Here is a 13,859-nt window from a genome sequence, read left to right on the forward strand (position 1 = left end):
GGGTTGCGGTCTCACCTCTCAACTCGATTAAGTCATCCAATTGTGAAACGTGTAAAAATTAATCTAGGTCTCACGCATAGATAATGATTACCTCGAGTTATAATTCAACTAGGTCTCACGCATAGTCAAAAAATAACGACAAGTGTTTCAACCGAATTGGACGGCACGACTTAAATTTCGCCGGGTATATTATACAATTTTAATAATCTATAGAAAAATTGTGTTACGAATATTACATGCATAATATTCGCCTCACAAGTTAAAAATGTTTTAACTCGATTTTAATTATGTTTTAATTTTAGTTGTCACATGGCAAATTATACACAATCACATAACATATAAAATGCAACCAAACAAAATAAACATAATAAGTATGTGCATAGCCTCAACCGATGAAAATCCTATGCTTGGTCTCACGAGCCATTATGAGAACCAAACGGTCAACTAAAGGGACGATCACAAAAGTAAACCTTAGAAGCTCCCACTTGCGTCAAGATCTCATGATGACCAAGTGTCCTCCTTCACCGCATCTCTCTCAGCTTTTGTCCAACGACTTTACTGCAAGTGTGTCTTGCTGGCCAAGTTCCGTTCACGTCAAGTCTTTTATTCCATCATGGAGGTTACATTTAATTATAAAATAAAATACAACTAAACTAGAATTGTAAATTACATAATTGGCTCAAAACGGCCTCCCAAAATAAAAGATTAAATTACATCAATAAATGGCCATAAAACAATGGCATCCAAACAACCATAAACATTCAAGATCACAACATATACACACGGTCTAGGTTTTCATTGGCTATGCACAATTAATCATCATAATAATAACATGATCATGATAATAACTATGGCTTGCTCCATGGCACAAGATGCATGTCTTGGCCATGAATAAAAAAAACATACAAATATATACACAAGCCATTTAATTAATAACAACCACGCATGAATATACTAACCGTATAAAAACATAAGAGGCTCTTGATACCACTGTTGGTGATTTAGGGTTTTAAGAAAACGATTTTCTAATTAATTATTATCATGAACCATCATATAATATTAATAACAATAACTTTAAGCGGAAGCGTATTAATTATATTGAATTAAATAAATCACCAAAAACGGATCCATATGATTTATACGGTTAAATAAATAAATACAACAAGAGAGTTTAAAGATTATACCTTTCTTGTAGAACCGGATTGAAGGAAGAGAAACTAACAATCAAAAGTATGATTGCCGCTAGGGTAGTCCACACTACACTTCAAACAACGTCAAACGGATGTGCTAGTCCCGCCAAGTAATAGTAAATAGAAATAATCACAAGGATTATGGTTGAACTCGTTAAAACAAAATATATCCTTTCTCTGTTTTGTACGTCGCACACGTAGTAAACAACTTAGTCGAAAACAAATGGTTTTGAATTGTCGAAAAAATAATATAATGTATTCTGTGGGGTTTGTTTTCGTATGCTGCCAAAAAAATAAGACTTTTGGGTTCTTGTTTTTTGTGTGTCAAAAAGAATGAAACAAGAGAATATATTTATATTATTTCCAAGGTCGGTGGAAGAAGTTTAGGATACATATGTATCCTTTCCAAAATTTAACCAAATCAACATATGATTTAATTTTCAATTCTTATTATTTTATCTTGGTCCATAAGAAAAGAATACATAACTTTTATATCCAAATCTGCATACTTGGTCAATACGAATTTATTGATTTTTTTTAATTACCTAATTAACTATTTTAATTAATTAATTAAATACTTATTTATTACTTGAATAATATATATCACATATATATTATTAATTGACGTCTAGGTGTATATGTGTGTGACCCCGAAAGCTCAAATGAATTCGGCCATATAGTTATGTGTTGTACCTTGCGCATAAATCCTACAGTTGGGAAGAAGTGTTCCCAGTTAACAGATTAGTCCATTACTTATTCCTTATAATCACATTAAGAGTTGAAATGTGTATGGTCGTATGGATACATGGTGGATTTAAGATGACTGACTAATGTTTAATGGTTAAAGTTTAATCATTAATGAAATTGATTAGTTGGGATTTAGTTACACAAATCTAACCGGAAGCTACTTCATGTTTTATGTGACTTTTCTAATAGCAACCAGTGAGAATCAACAACAGATTTCAAACGATACCTCAAACGATTTATTAACCAACTAAACGATGATGTTTATCTAAACAACAAAATTTAGAAAGATGAAGTTGAGAGAAAAACGATCTGAATGATATGAACTCTGAAGAAAACTCTCACAAACCCCAATTGATATCATTCTTTATATATATTTGAGAGAATACCAATTTTGGGCCCTTTAATTCCAAGACCAAATCAGCAACTGTTCCAGATTCCTTCATGTCCACTTCAGTGCTTAAACATTTAACAACTCCATAAATAACCCTGCATTTTACTAGAAACCCCAAATAAAGAACAAAACAGTAAGCTTGAACATATTTATAATTTTAACATTCCCTCTCAAACTTATTTTGGAATAAATTAGTGTATCAGAACTCCTTTAAAATGTAGTTGTGTTGTTTTATATTTAGAGTTTTTGTTAGTATGTATTCTAATTGATATACAGACTCAACCTTATGAGTTTTAATGATACCAACACAAACTTTTTCTCTAATAAAACGAGACCCATATCAAAATGTTTGATCCTTTCCTGTAAGACATGGTTAGCTGAAATTTGAATTGCAGTGCTGCCACAATACAAACTGATAGGCAACTCAACTTTAACATTAAGATCCAACATGTTTTTTGAACCAAATAATTTCACAAGCAGTAGTTGCCAATCATAGTCACAGTATGCGTGTAAATAAAAATCATTGCCCTTCATCAAATGAATACCATTGCTAGGTGAGCACTTAAGATATCTTAAGACTAAATGCAAGACTCAAATGAGCAGAGGTCCATGCATATATTGACTCAAAATGTGCATAACAAAAGAAATGTCTGGTCTTGTTAACGTTAAATATATTAACCTTCCTACTAGTTTTTGATATTCAGTAACATTTTTAATCAAAGAGTCTTGGTCACTGGGTTCACATGTCTCACATACGTTTGGTTCAACATGAGTACTTATATTTACATCCAAGATACCCATAGTCATTCAACGACATCTCGATACTCTCTCTCTCTCTCTCTCAAGAAATAAACCCTAACTTAAAAACAGCCGCCATCAATATTTCATCTCCTCCGGCCGTCGGTTTTCTCCGGCGGTCCGGAGGACCTCTTCATTTTTCCTTCTCTGCTACTCTTTTCATTTGTTTCGCTCTTTTTATTCGTTTTAGGTCAGTTTCAAGTCGAGTGTATCGTTTTCGATCAATGGTTCTTAGGTGCTCAGTCGTGGTTTAGATCAATGCTTTGGTGGGTTACTGTGGGTTATTTCAGGAGGTTTCGACTGGATCTTTCCTCCTTCTCGTTGTTACCGGCGCCGATCTACATGTGGGGAGTTCTATGGTCTTTATGGGTCTTTGCGAAGGGTGTCTTTTCGTGTTTCATCGTGGGTTTGTGGTTCACCGGATGATTGTTTTCAATTTCTTTCTCTGGCCGGCGGCCGGTACGGCTTCTCCTCCGCCGTCTTTCTGCCTTTGACTTCAGGTAATTTTGGGGTTTTGGTTCGTGGTTGCGTGTTCGTGCTTTTTCGTTCGTGGTTGAGGGTTCGTGATTTTTGGTTGTGGACGTCGAGTTCGTGATTCGTTGTTGCCGGATTCTTTATACATACTTTTAATCGTTAAAGCATGTGTAAGGTTCGAGTTCGTGAGCTTCTGCTTCAACATGTGGTGAGCAATTTTTGATGGGTTATTTCCTTGTTAATCATATGGACATATTATATTACCACTGTGACGACCCGGAAAATTTCGACTAATTTTGAACCAAACTCACGATACGATTTCATAATTCTGATATGATAAGTAAAGTCCGTTATGTTACGTCTCAAAATTTTGAATTGTTTTCATGAATGCATTTAACCTCGACCACTTTTGACGATTCACGAACAACTATTTGTAAATAGATACATATATATTTAAAAATATAAATATATATATTAATTCGAAATATAATTTGAAATATTATATTATTTAGTTATTAGAATTAATTACGTAAAATAAAGTAATATATGATATTAATTATAACTTATAATGAATCTAGATATATAAATAAAGTACATTGAATATATATAATTGATTTCGAATTTATTTAGTAAACGATAGTAGCACTCATTTGTCATTCAATTGATAGTAAACAAGATAAAATGAACTTATGTGATTTTAAAATAAACAGGTGATTCGAAAATGAGTTCTATAAATTTTAGGCTTACTAAAAATGTATTTAGGAGCTGTTTGTTAAATTTTAGAACTTTTTATATTTTACCCAGATAGGAGAGGGACAGTTGATGTAATTTTTACTTAACAAATTAATAATTGAATTATATACCATAATGACCAAAATAAATAAATATAACTAATTTAAAAATATGGAATTTTTCTGAACATTTTTATTCGCCACTAATTATTTACGGGGCACGATATAATATCCGGTTTTTATTTTATGAATTAAAAGTAGACCTTAAAATAAAAAAAATAAATAAAAAAATAAAAAATGATGGAACATAGACTGGCAAGCCTTCTGTTCTTCGCCCATAAATTGAAGTCTCCAACTAATCCTTTTATTTTTGTTGTGATCCTCTTGAATTAATTCCTTCAACTAAAATATGACACTCTAAAACCACAAACTCATTTTTTTTTCTGTGCGTCGACCAACCCCAAGGGGCCCACCCTATTTTATCACTTGTTGTATATTAGCTTTTTCTTGTTAAAGTGTCGGTAGGTAATAGTTAACATCCGTGATAATTGCATTATGAATCATATTACTATGAATTTGAATTATTTAACAAGACTCACTGTTTATGATTGATACTTTATCTAACTCTATATATTTATATACTAACATACACATACATATTGATATGCCCATGCTAATTTATCATTCCTACTACCATCTCCCACTTGTTTTTATTGAATGATACCAACAAACAACTGTCACCATTTCTAAACTATTTCATGTTTGTTTAATCAAAAAAATCAAACCGAACCCCACTACTAGAAGTCACCATCACACATCATCTATAATATCTATCTTCTTATTCAATTAGTACGTATGCCCACTATAAACAAATGATCATAATAATATCTTTTACTCCTTCCTATTTATTGATAGGAATAATTACATCAACTTCCACCAAAAACCCTTTTTTTATTATATTGATATTATTCTTTGATTATTAGCATATAATCACACACACAAAAGAACAATATATATATATATATATATATATATATATATATATATATATATATATATATATATATATATGCAGAACACATAAATATACATACACACTTGCATTGAGATATATAACTCAATTGTGACCACTTTCCACCACCTTCGATCATCAGGTTCATAAAAAACCCAATCGAGTTCTCTACTTCACCATATCTCCTTATTTATCAATTCCAATCTTGCTTGAACCTGTAATGAATCAAACACCAACACCAACCATGGTGCTCCGGTGTGTTCTGTTTAAGTTACGGCAAACACCACCGCCAGACTATCACCGGTGACCACCTAGAACCACCATAAACCACCACCGTGACTCTATTTTTCTTTCTCTCTCATTCTCTCTCTCTCTCGTTAATATTTTCTGTTTCATGATCAATCACAACTACCACGAACCACCAACTCCGTTGCTGCTTCACGTCTGTTTTTACACCACCATCAAACCACAATCACCCTCATAAAACTGCTCGCTACTCAATATATTCAGTTTACTGTTTCTACGGCCAAAAACCCAAGAACAACGAAACCCATTTAAAAAGACGATGAATAGTGTGAGATAGATGATGTTGTTACACGATGAAGATGATGATTACTGCGATGATGCTACAGTGTTGAGGGCGATACATGATGATCTAATGATGACGACTCTGCTATGATGTGGGAAGGATGATGATATACGATTATGATAATAAATCAAAGATGATGATATGCGATAATGGTGAGCAGGATTATGATGATGATGGACGTGAAGGATGAAAGTGATGATGTACGGTGATGATGGATGATGACAAGATGATGATGATAGTCAATAATAACGAGCATATTTGATGAACCCGTTCGATTACACCACAACCGGCTAACCCTTATTTCCTGTTAAAGCTCGATCAGACCCAAACATTTATCACTTGGACTATTGGGTCAATTCAAATGGATTATTGATGTTGGGCCGTAAATGGCTCTTGGGCCGAAGTCTTTTAGTCTCTTGGGCCGGAACAAGCCTAGTTCCATGAAGAAGATAGGAAACCGAAATGTCAAGGGTTATATAGATTAAATTAGGAGTTAATTCAAGAAAGCACAGCTGGAGTAATGGTTAAGTGTGTTGATAAGTTTTGAGAGATCACGGGTTCGAGCCATGGCTAGCGCGTTATTTTTTTTTTAAAGCTTGATAACCTAAGGTAGTTTCATTATTGTTATTATTATTATTATTATTATTATTATTATTATTATTATTATTATTATTATTATTATTATTATTATTATTATTATTATTATTATTATTATTATTATTATTGTTGTTGTTGTTGTTGTTGTTATGATTAATTGTTATTTTCCTTAATACTAATAACATGATTATTATTATCATTAGTATTAGGGTTACTATCATTTTTTTTATATGACTATCATAGGTAGTTTCATTATTATTATTATTATTATTATTATTATTATTATTATTATTATTATTATTATTATTATTATTATTATTATTATTATTATTATTATTATTATTATTATTATTATTATTGTTGTTGTTGTTGTTGTTATTATGATTAATTATTATTTTCCTTAATACTAATAACATGATTATTATTATCATTAGTATTAGGATTACTATCATTTTTTTATATGACTATCATTATTATTATGATTAACATAAATATTATTGTCGATAATACCATTACTATTATCAATATGATTATCATTAATAAATATTGTTTTTATTAAGAATTATTATCATTATTATCACTTTTACAAAAATTATCATTTTTATTAGAATTATTATTATTATTATCATTTCTATTAAAAGTAGCATTATAACTACAATCATCAAAGTTATCATTTTTATTAAAACTGTAATTTTTATTAAAACTTATTTTTTTTTTGTAAAGTTGTTATCTTTATTAAAATTTTCATTTTTTTTAAATAAACATTTATATTATTATTATTATTATTATTATTATTATTACTATTATTACTATCATTATTAAAAATTTTATATATTTTATTATTATTATTATTTTTATCAATATTAACATTATTATTAGTATTATCATTATTATTATTATTATTATTATTATTATTATTATTATTATTATTATTATTATTATTATTATTATTATAGGTATCATTATTATTAATATTATTCCAATTATTACTATTATAACAAATAAATATTGATTATATCAAAATATATTTAATACATATAACATAACTCTATTAGTATTTTTATAATAAATAATAATTATCTATCTAAAATAAATAAAGTAAATATATCTAACTAAATTATTAAGGAAACCTATAAATTATTAAATATAATAATTATATCACTAAGAATAATACATAAATTTGTTCAATATCAATTATGTGTGTTAATATATATTTACAAATGATATAGGTTTGTGAATCCGAGGTCAACCCTACACTTGTTCAGTGATGTCATATGCATAATTGCTACGAAATATAGTATAGTGAGTTTTATTACTCCCTTTTTAAATGCTTTTGCAATATATATTTTTTGGGACTGAGAATACATGCGCTTTTTAAATGTTTTACGAAATAGACACAAGTAATCGAAACTACGTTATATGGTTGAATGGATCGAAGCCGAATATGCCCCTTTTAGCCTGGTAATCTAAGAATTAAGGAACATCACTAATTTTGAGAGTTAGTGCACCCTAATTGACGCGAATCCTAAAGATAGATCTATTGGGCCCAACAAACCCCATCCGTTGTAGCGGATGCTTTAGTACTTCGATGTTTTTTTTATCATGTCCGATGGATGTCCCAGAATGATGGGGATATTCTTATATGCATCTTGTTAATGTCGATTATCAGGTGTTCAATCCATATGAATGATTATTTTTGTCTCTATGCATGGGACGTATTTTTATGAGAAATGGAAATGAAAATCTTGTGGTCTATTAAAATGATGAAAATGAATGATTATGATAAACTAATGAACTCACCAACCTTTTGGTTGACACTTGAAAGCATGTTTATTCTCAGGTATTAAAGAAATCTTCCGCTGTGCATTTGCTCATATTAGAGATATTACTTGGAGTCATTCATGACATATTTCAAAAATACGTTGCATTCGAGTCGTCGAGTTCATCAAGATTATAACTAAGTCAATTATAGTTGGATATATTATGAAATGGTATGCATGCCGTCAACTTTCGATGAAATGAAAGTTTGTCTTTTAAAAACGAATGCAATGTTTGTAAAATGTATCATATAGAGGTCAAGTACCTCGCGAAGTAATCAAATGTAATGTATTCGTCCAGATGGATTAGGACGGGTCGTTATAACCACCACTCAATTTGATTGCGTAATAGGATTTTTGGTTCAGATTTCGTGTGTTTCGTGGTGTAGTTTTCGGGTTGTGTCGGGTGATCAGTTTTCATGCTTTTATTCGAGTGCTTGCCCTAAAGTGGTCATGTATATGTATTGGTTAACAAGGTGGTTCCTTTGATGGTTGGATCGTTCATATGTTGTAAATCTCTTGTTAGGAATTGTGTTCGAATCGTGTGTTGTAGGTTTTCAGTTGATCTACTTATGTTTAGATTTGTGTGTTAGTCGAGTCAAGTTTGAAGTTATTGATTTGCAGAAGATCGGGCGGAGAGTCGTGTTATCGTGATATGTAATCCACTTTTGTATCTCATCTTCTAGATTTTTATTAATATTAATATAATTATTATTGCTTTTCAAAAAAAAAAAAGATACTCATAGTCATTCAACAACTCAAGACAATATTTCCTTTGTGATAAACACACACCACTATTGGTATTTAAAATCTCAATTCCAAGGATATACTTCAACTTTTCTAAGTCTTTTATCATAAACTTAGTTTTTAAAAACAGTTAAAATTTTCTATCTCATCAACATTGTTACTTATAATAACAATGTCATCAACATAAACCAAGAGAACAATTTATTCCCCATTATTATTCCCCATTATTATTCCTAACATAAATAGAATAGTCACATTTGCTTTGTACAAAGCCATTCTTCAATCAAAGCACATTTTAGCTTTTCATTCCATTGCCTTGTGGTTTGTTTAAAGCCATACAAGAACTTTGTCAACTTACAAACTTTATTAGCATTTTCAGCAAGTAACCTTGAGGTAAAGTCATATAGACTTCATCAATCAAATTAACATACAGGATTACTGATATCAAGTCGATAGAAAGTATAACTTCATAACAACTAATTTCAGGACAACTATCCGTTTTGCACTAACAATTGTCTTTTGTAGAAGTTATTAGTACGGGTTTTTTCATAAGGAAACAGACACATTTTATGCACAGGTAAAGGAAAAAGTCGTTGTAAATGTGTCACAAGAAGCAACGTTTTCCTAATAATCAAGTTTAGTTATTCACTTGTTGTCTATTCATGGGGCATTCACTTTTAATCGAGAAGAACTCAAGTTGCAGGTCAAGCTACATACGTGAAATTGTGCATATTTAAAAGCTCTATCCGTCAATATACAAGTAAACTGAAGATCATCATGTACACAATTGCTGGAACTGAACTGAAGATGGGGCAAAAGTTTACCTTAAAGAAAAGAAACTAAAAATTAAAGATTTGGAAAATCCAGTAATAAAAATTGTCAAACATAATATAAAAGTATTAATTATAGAACTTCGAATTAATTTAAAAATCGTCAAAGGCAGCATAATAGCTACAAACTTTTAGAAGATAAGAGATAGACTTGTAATATCATAGCAGTGCCCTGTTATCTTTGACTGCTTCAACAACTCAAATTCTGCAAAAATACAAGTGAAAATATAAAAGTACAAATGTATAATAGTGCAAAAGTAAAGACTGAGTAAGGGCTCTGCACAAATTCTTGGTTTCGTAATTTGCTTGGCTCGTGTCAACGTACAAGGGGAGATACAAGGCTCTGCACAAATATAGGATCACCAACGTAGTACCCAATAATACACAAGTATCGTACATCGCTATAAATACGAATCTTATTATTATCTTGATCGCAATCATCTGGTAAGGAAATTTCTATAAATTCTTCTCGAGATAAATCAAAAGAAAGAATGACTTTCTTACTATTATTTTTATTGATCATTAACCAATGAACTGACCCATCCAATAAGACACCCCTTACATTGATGACAGGTTCATATTTCACATCTCTAATAAGTTCCCATATATTTGTTTTTAACGAAAACACATAAAAACATGTCGTTTTAACTCTCCAAAACCCTACTATAACCTTAGAGTCGTTCGTAGATGAATCATAACCAAACCCCCAACATAGAAACATTTTAAAATTAAGTTCAGGCAGATGTTGCAGTTTTTTCACCTCTCGGCTAGAAGGATTAGCCACTAATAGTTGACCATCAAATTTTTGAGAGATGCATTATGCATACGAGGCCATTTGATGAACCAATCACCAGAGTACTGACGTGTTTCTTTTGCTATTGCAGTATCTAAAGCAACTGTTTTGACATTCTCCCGTTTCTAGTAACTATTAAAAAATTTACTTTAATGTAACTCTTGAAACTATTAAAATATTTACGTTAATGTAACCCTGATATTCTTGCAAGAGGTCTCAGGTTCGAATTGTGGGTGACCAGAGAAGGGTTGGAAACAACCAGGGAGTATTCCTTATGGGCTGAGTACACTAGAGTATGACGTCGGATTACTTGCCCTTCCCGGATAACCCGAACAGAAAAAACCTTACAACAACTTTTAAACAAACTAATGTCCTGTACTATATTGAGAGTCAATAAAAGGATATACCATGAACAATTTAAGTGCAATATAGAAAAGGTTACTTAGAGATCAGACATGGTTCTACATTGTCGCTTTTTGCAAACCATAGTTTGAGAGTGTGTTAAAAAGTTATATATTTATAATGATGAGCCTTTAGATATATTACACAAGACTTCTATCATTTTGATTCTTATGCTGTGTGCTTTATGAATGATAACAGATATGTTAAAAAAAGTCAGAAGACAAGAAAAATATGTAGCACTGTTATTGATTTAGTAATTACACTACGAAGTTATTAAGTGTAAGCTAGAGTAGCACCCGAAATACCTTGTGAGATTGGTGTATGTATAATGTTAAGCTAAAAATGATAGTTTTTTTTATTATTAATATGGGTATCTGACTGGCTTTGCTAGTCGACTTATTCAAGGGCGACAATCCGCTTTGTGCTAACAGTTGTCTTTTGTAAAAATTTTCCTCTAACATTTGTTGTAACTGAACTAAAGATGGTTCAAAACCTGAAATGACAATATGTAAAAACCTGAAATGTACATTGTCAAACCAAATTTAGAACAACTTCGAATTAATTTAGAAATCGTCAAAGGCAACATAATAGCTACAAACTATTAGAAGATAGAAATAGAGTTGTAATATCATAGCAGTGCCTGTTATCTTTGACTGCTAAATCTGCTTCAACAACTCTTATTTTGCAAAAACACAAGTAATAAAAGCAAAGGACACGTATAATTATGGTGCAAAAGTAGAGACTGAGTAAGGGCACTGCACAAATTCTCGGTTTTGTGGTTTGCTTGGCTTATGTCAGCGTACATGGGGAGATACAAGGCTCTGCACAAATATAGGATCACTAACGTAGTGCCCATTAATACACAAGTGTCTTAAGCCGCAATGAATACTAATCTTATTATTGTCCGGAGTACTCGTGCGATCCTCCAATTTCAACTTGTGTATAACATCACACTTGATGCCATAATCATCAGGCACCCGTTTCCAAAACTTTTTTGCGTTGTATTTTTTCAGTACCCATTTCATTTCCCGTTTTCTACTATAAGGCGATAGACTAAATATGCAAAGACATTGTTTGATAACACCAAGCCTCATATTATGTTGATCGCATTCATCTGGTAACGAGATTTCTATAAAATCTTCTCGAGATAAATCAAAAGAAAGAATGACTTTCTTACTATTATTTTTATTGATCATTAGCCAATGAATTGACCCATCCAATAAGACACCCCTCACACTCATGATAGGTTCATATTTCACATCTCTAATAACTTCCCATATATTTGTTTTTAAAGACAACAGATAAAAACATGTCGTTTTAAGTCTCCAAAACCCTACTATAACCTTGTAGTCTTTCGTAGATGAATCATAGCCAAACCCCCAACATTCAGAAATATCCAAACGAAGTTCGGGCAGTTTTTTCACCTCTCGAGTCGAAGGATTAGCTACTAAAAGTTGACCATTAAATTGTTGATAGATGCATACGAGGCCATTTGATGAACCAATCATCGACAGTTCAAGTAACAGAGTATGAGGTGCAAGGATCCTTCTATGTCCAATCGCATAATTATTGAGATCATTGTTGCAAGAACAGTTTAAATGATAATTAATAAAACGATCGCTGGAGATTAAAGAATGCCACGACTTACAAACGCTCTTGCATCGGATTAGATCTTTCACATCCAATCTAACCAATATTTGTTCAACCACATCAACCAAAGCCTCTGACGTCATCATTTGATTTTTACTCAGCTAAACGCGAAAGGAGTACGCTTATGAGGCCAGCTTCTATTTTATTCTTCCTGTTTTTATCGGTGAATATTCTTGCATATACTTTAGAAGTTAGAACCAACCGGATCACTGTAAGCTGTAGAATAATGATAATGAAACCCTAGAACATGTTACTAATAACCAAATTGGGGTGCTTTGATATTTTAAGTTTGATGTTAGTTGGTAGTGTTGGGTTAGGGACTTAGGGTTAGGAATGGTTTGGTTGATATTGTATTAGTATTCATATTACCATGGAAAATTCGTTTTTCGGGGATTAATCAGTCGGGATTTTGGAAGGAATCGAAAATTCGGATATTAATTGAGGATTAATCAGATTGTACTTTATACAGTTAAATATAAAATTTTAAAATTTATATGTGTAAATATAAAAGAAAACCATAAACATAAATTTTAACGTAATTGTCTAAAATTGTTCATTTGGTTCAAAAACTCTAAAGTACTAGTTTAAATTCATGTTAAAATGTTAAAGTTGTGATGTGGTCCAGCGGTTGGTGGCTTGCCTCCTTTAGGGGAGGTCAGGAATTCGACCCTGTTGACTACATATTAACCTACAATTTCATCACTGCTATGAAATACCACCCATGACAAATTTCTCACATCGCGTTGGGGGGTAAATGGGAGGAGGGTTTTACCGTCCATGCCCCGTATGGGATTGGTACGGGTTTCCTCCTGAGCACGCAGTTGGGGGAGCGTATGCAACTGCGGGAGATGATCGCGTGGGTGGTTACGTCCCCGTGGGTGATCCCAACTAACTCTTGTCAAAAAAAAAAAATCATGTTAAAATGTTGACCAAATTTGACTTTGACCGACATTGATTACCAAATTCAGTATTGTCCCATTAATCGATGTTGACCGATTAATTAAACGAATTTTGTAAAATCCAGACGGATTGCTCTAAAAAATGAGTAATCGAGAATTAATTGGAGAGTAATCGGGTTTTATACAACAGTG

General features: G+C 31.7%; 1 protein-coding gene across 1 annotated transcript; it reads right to left on the reverse strand.

The window, feature by feature from the left end:
* Nucleotides 1-11,912: 11,912 nt before the first annotated feature.
* LOC139863670 (F-box/kelch-repeat protein At3g06240-like) lies at nt 11,913-12,851 on the reverse strand. Its single transcript, XM_071852280.1, has one exon. The coding sequence runs from the start codon at nt 12,849-12,851 to the stop codon at nt 11,913-11,915; it is 939 nt and encodes a 312-aa protein (XP_071708381.1).
* Between the last annotated feature and the right edge of the window lie 1,008 nt (nt 12,852-13,859).

The sequence above is a fragment of the Rutidosis leptorrhynchoides genome, chromosome 8 (genome assembly GCF_046630445.1).
Source record: "Rutidosis leptorrhynchoides isolate AG116_Rl617_1_P2 chromosome 8, CSIRO_AGI_Rlap_v1, whole genome shotgun sequence".
In the NCBI taxonomy this organism is placed as follows: Eukaryota; Viridiplantae; Streptophyta; class Magnoliopsida; order Asterales; family Asteraceae; genus Rutidosis; species Rutidosis leptorrhynchoides.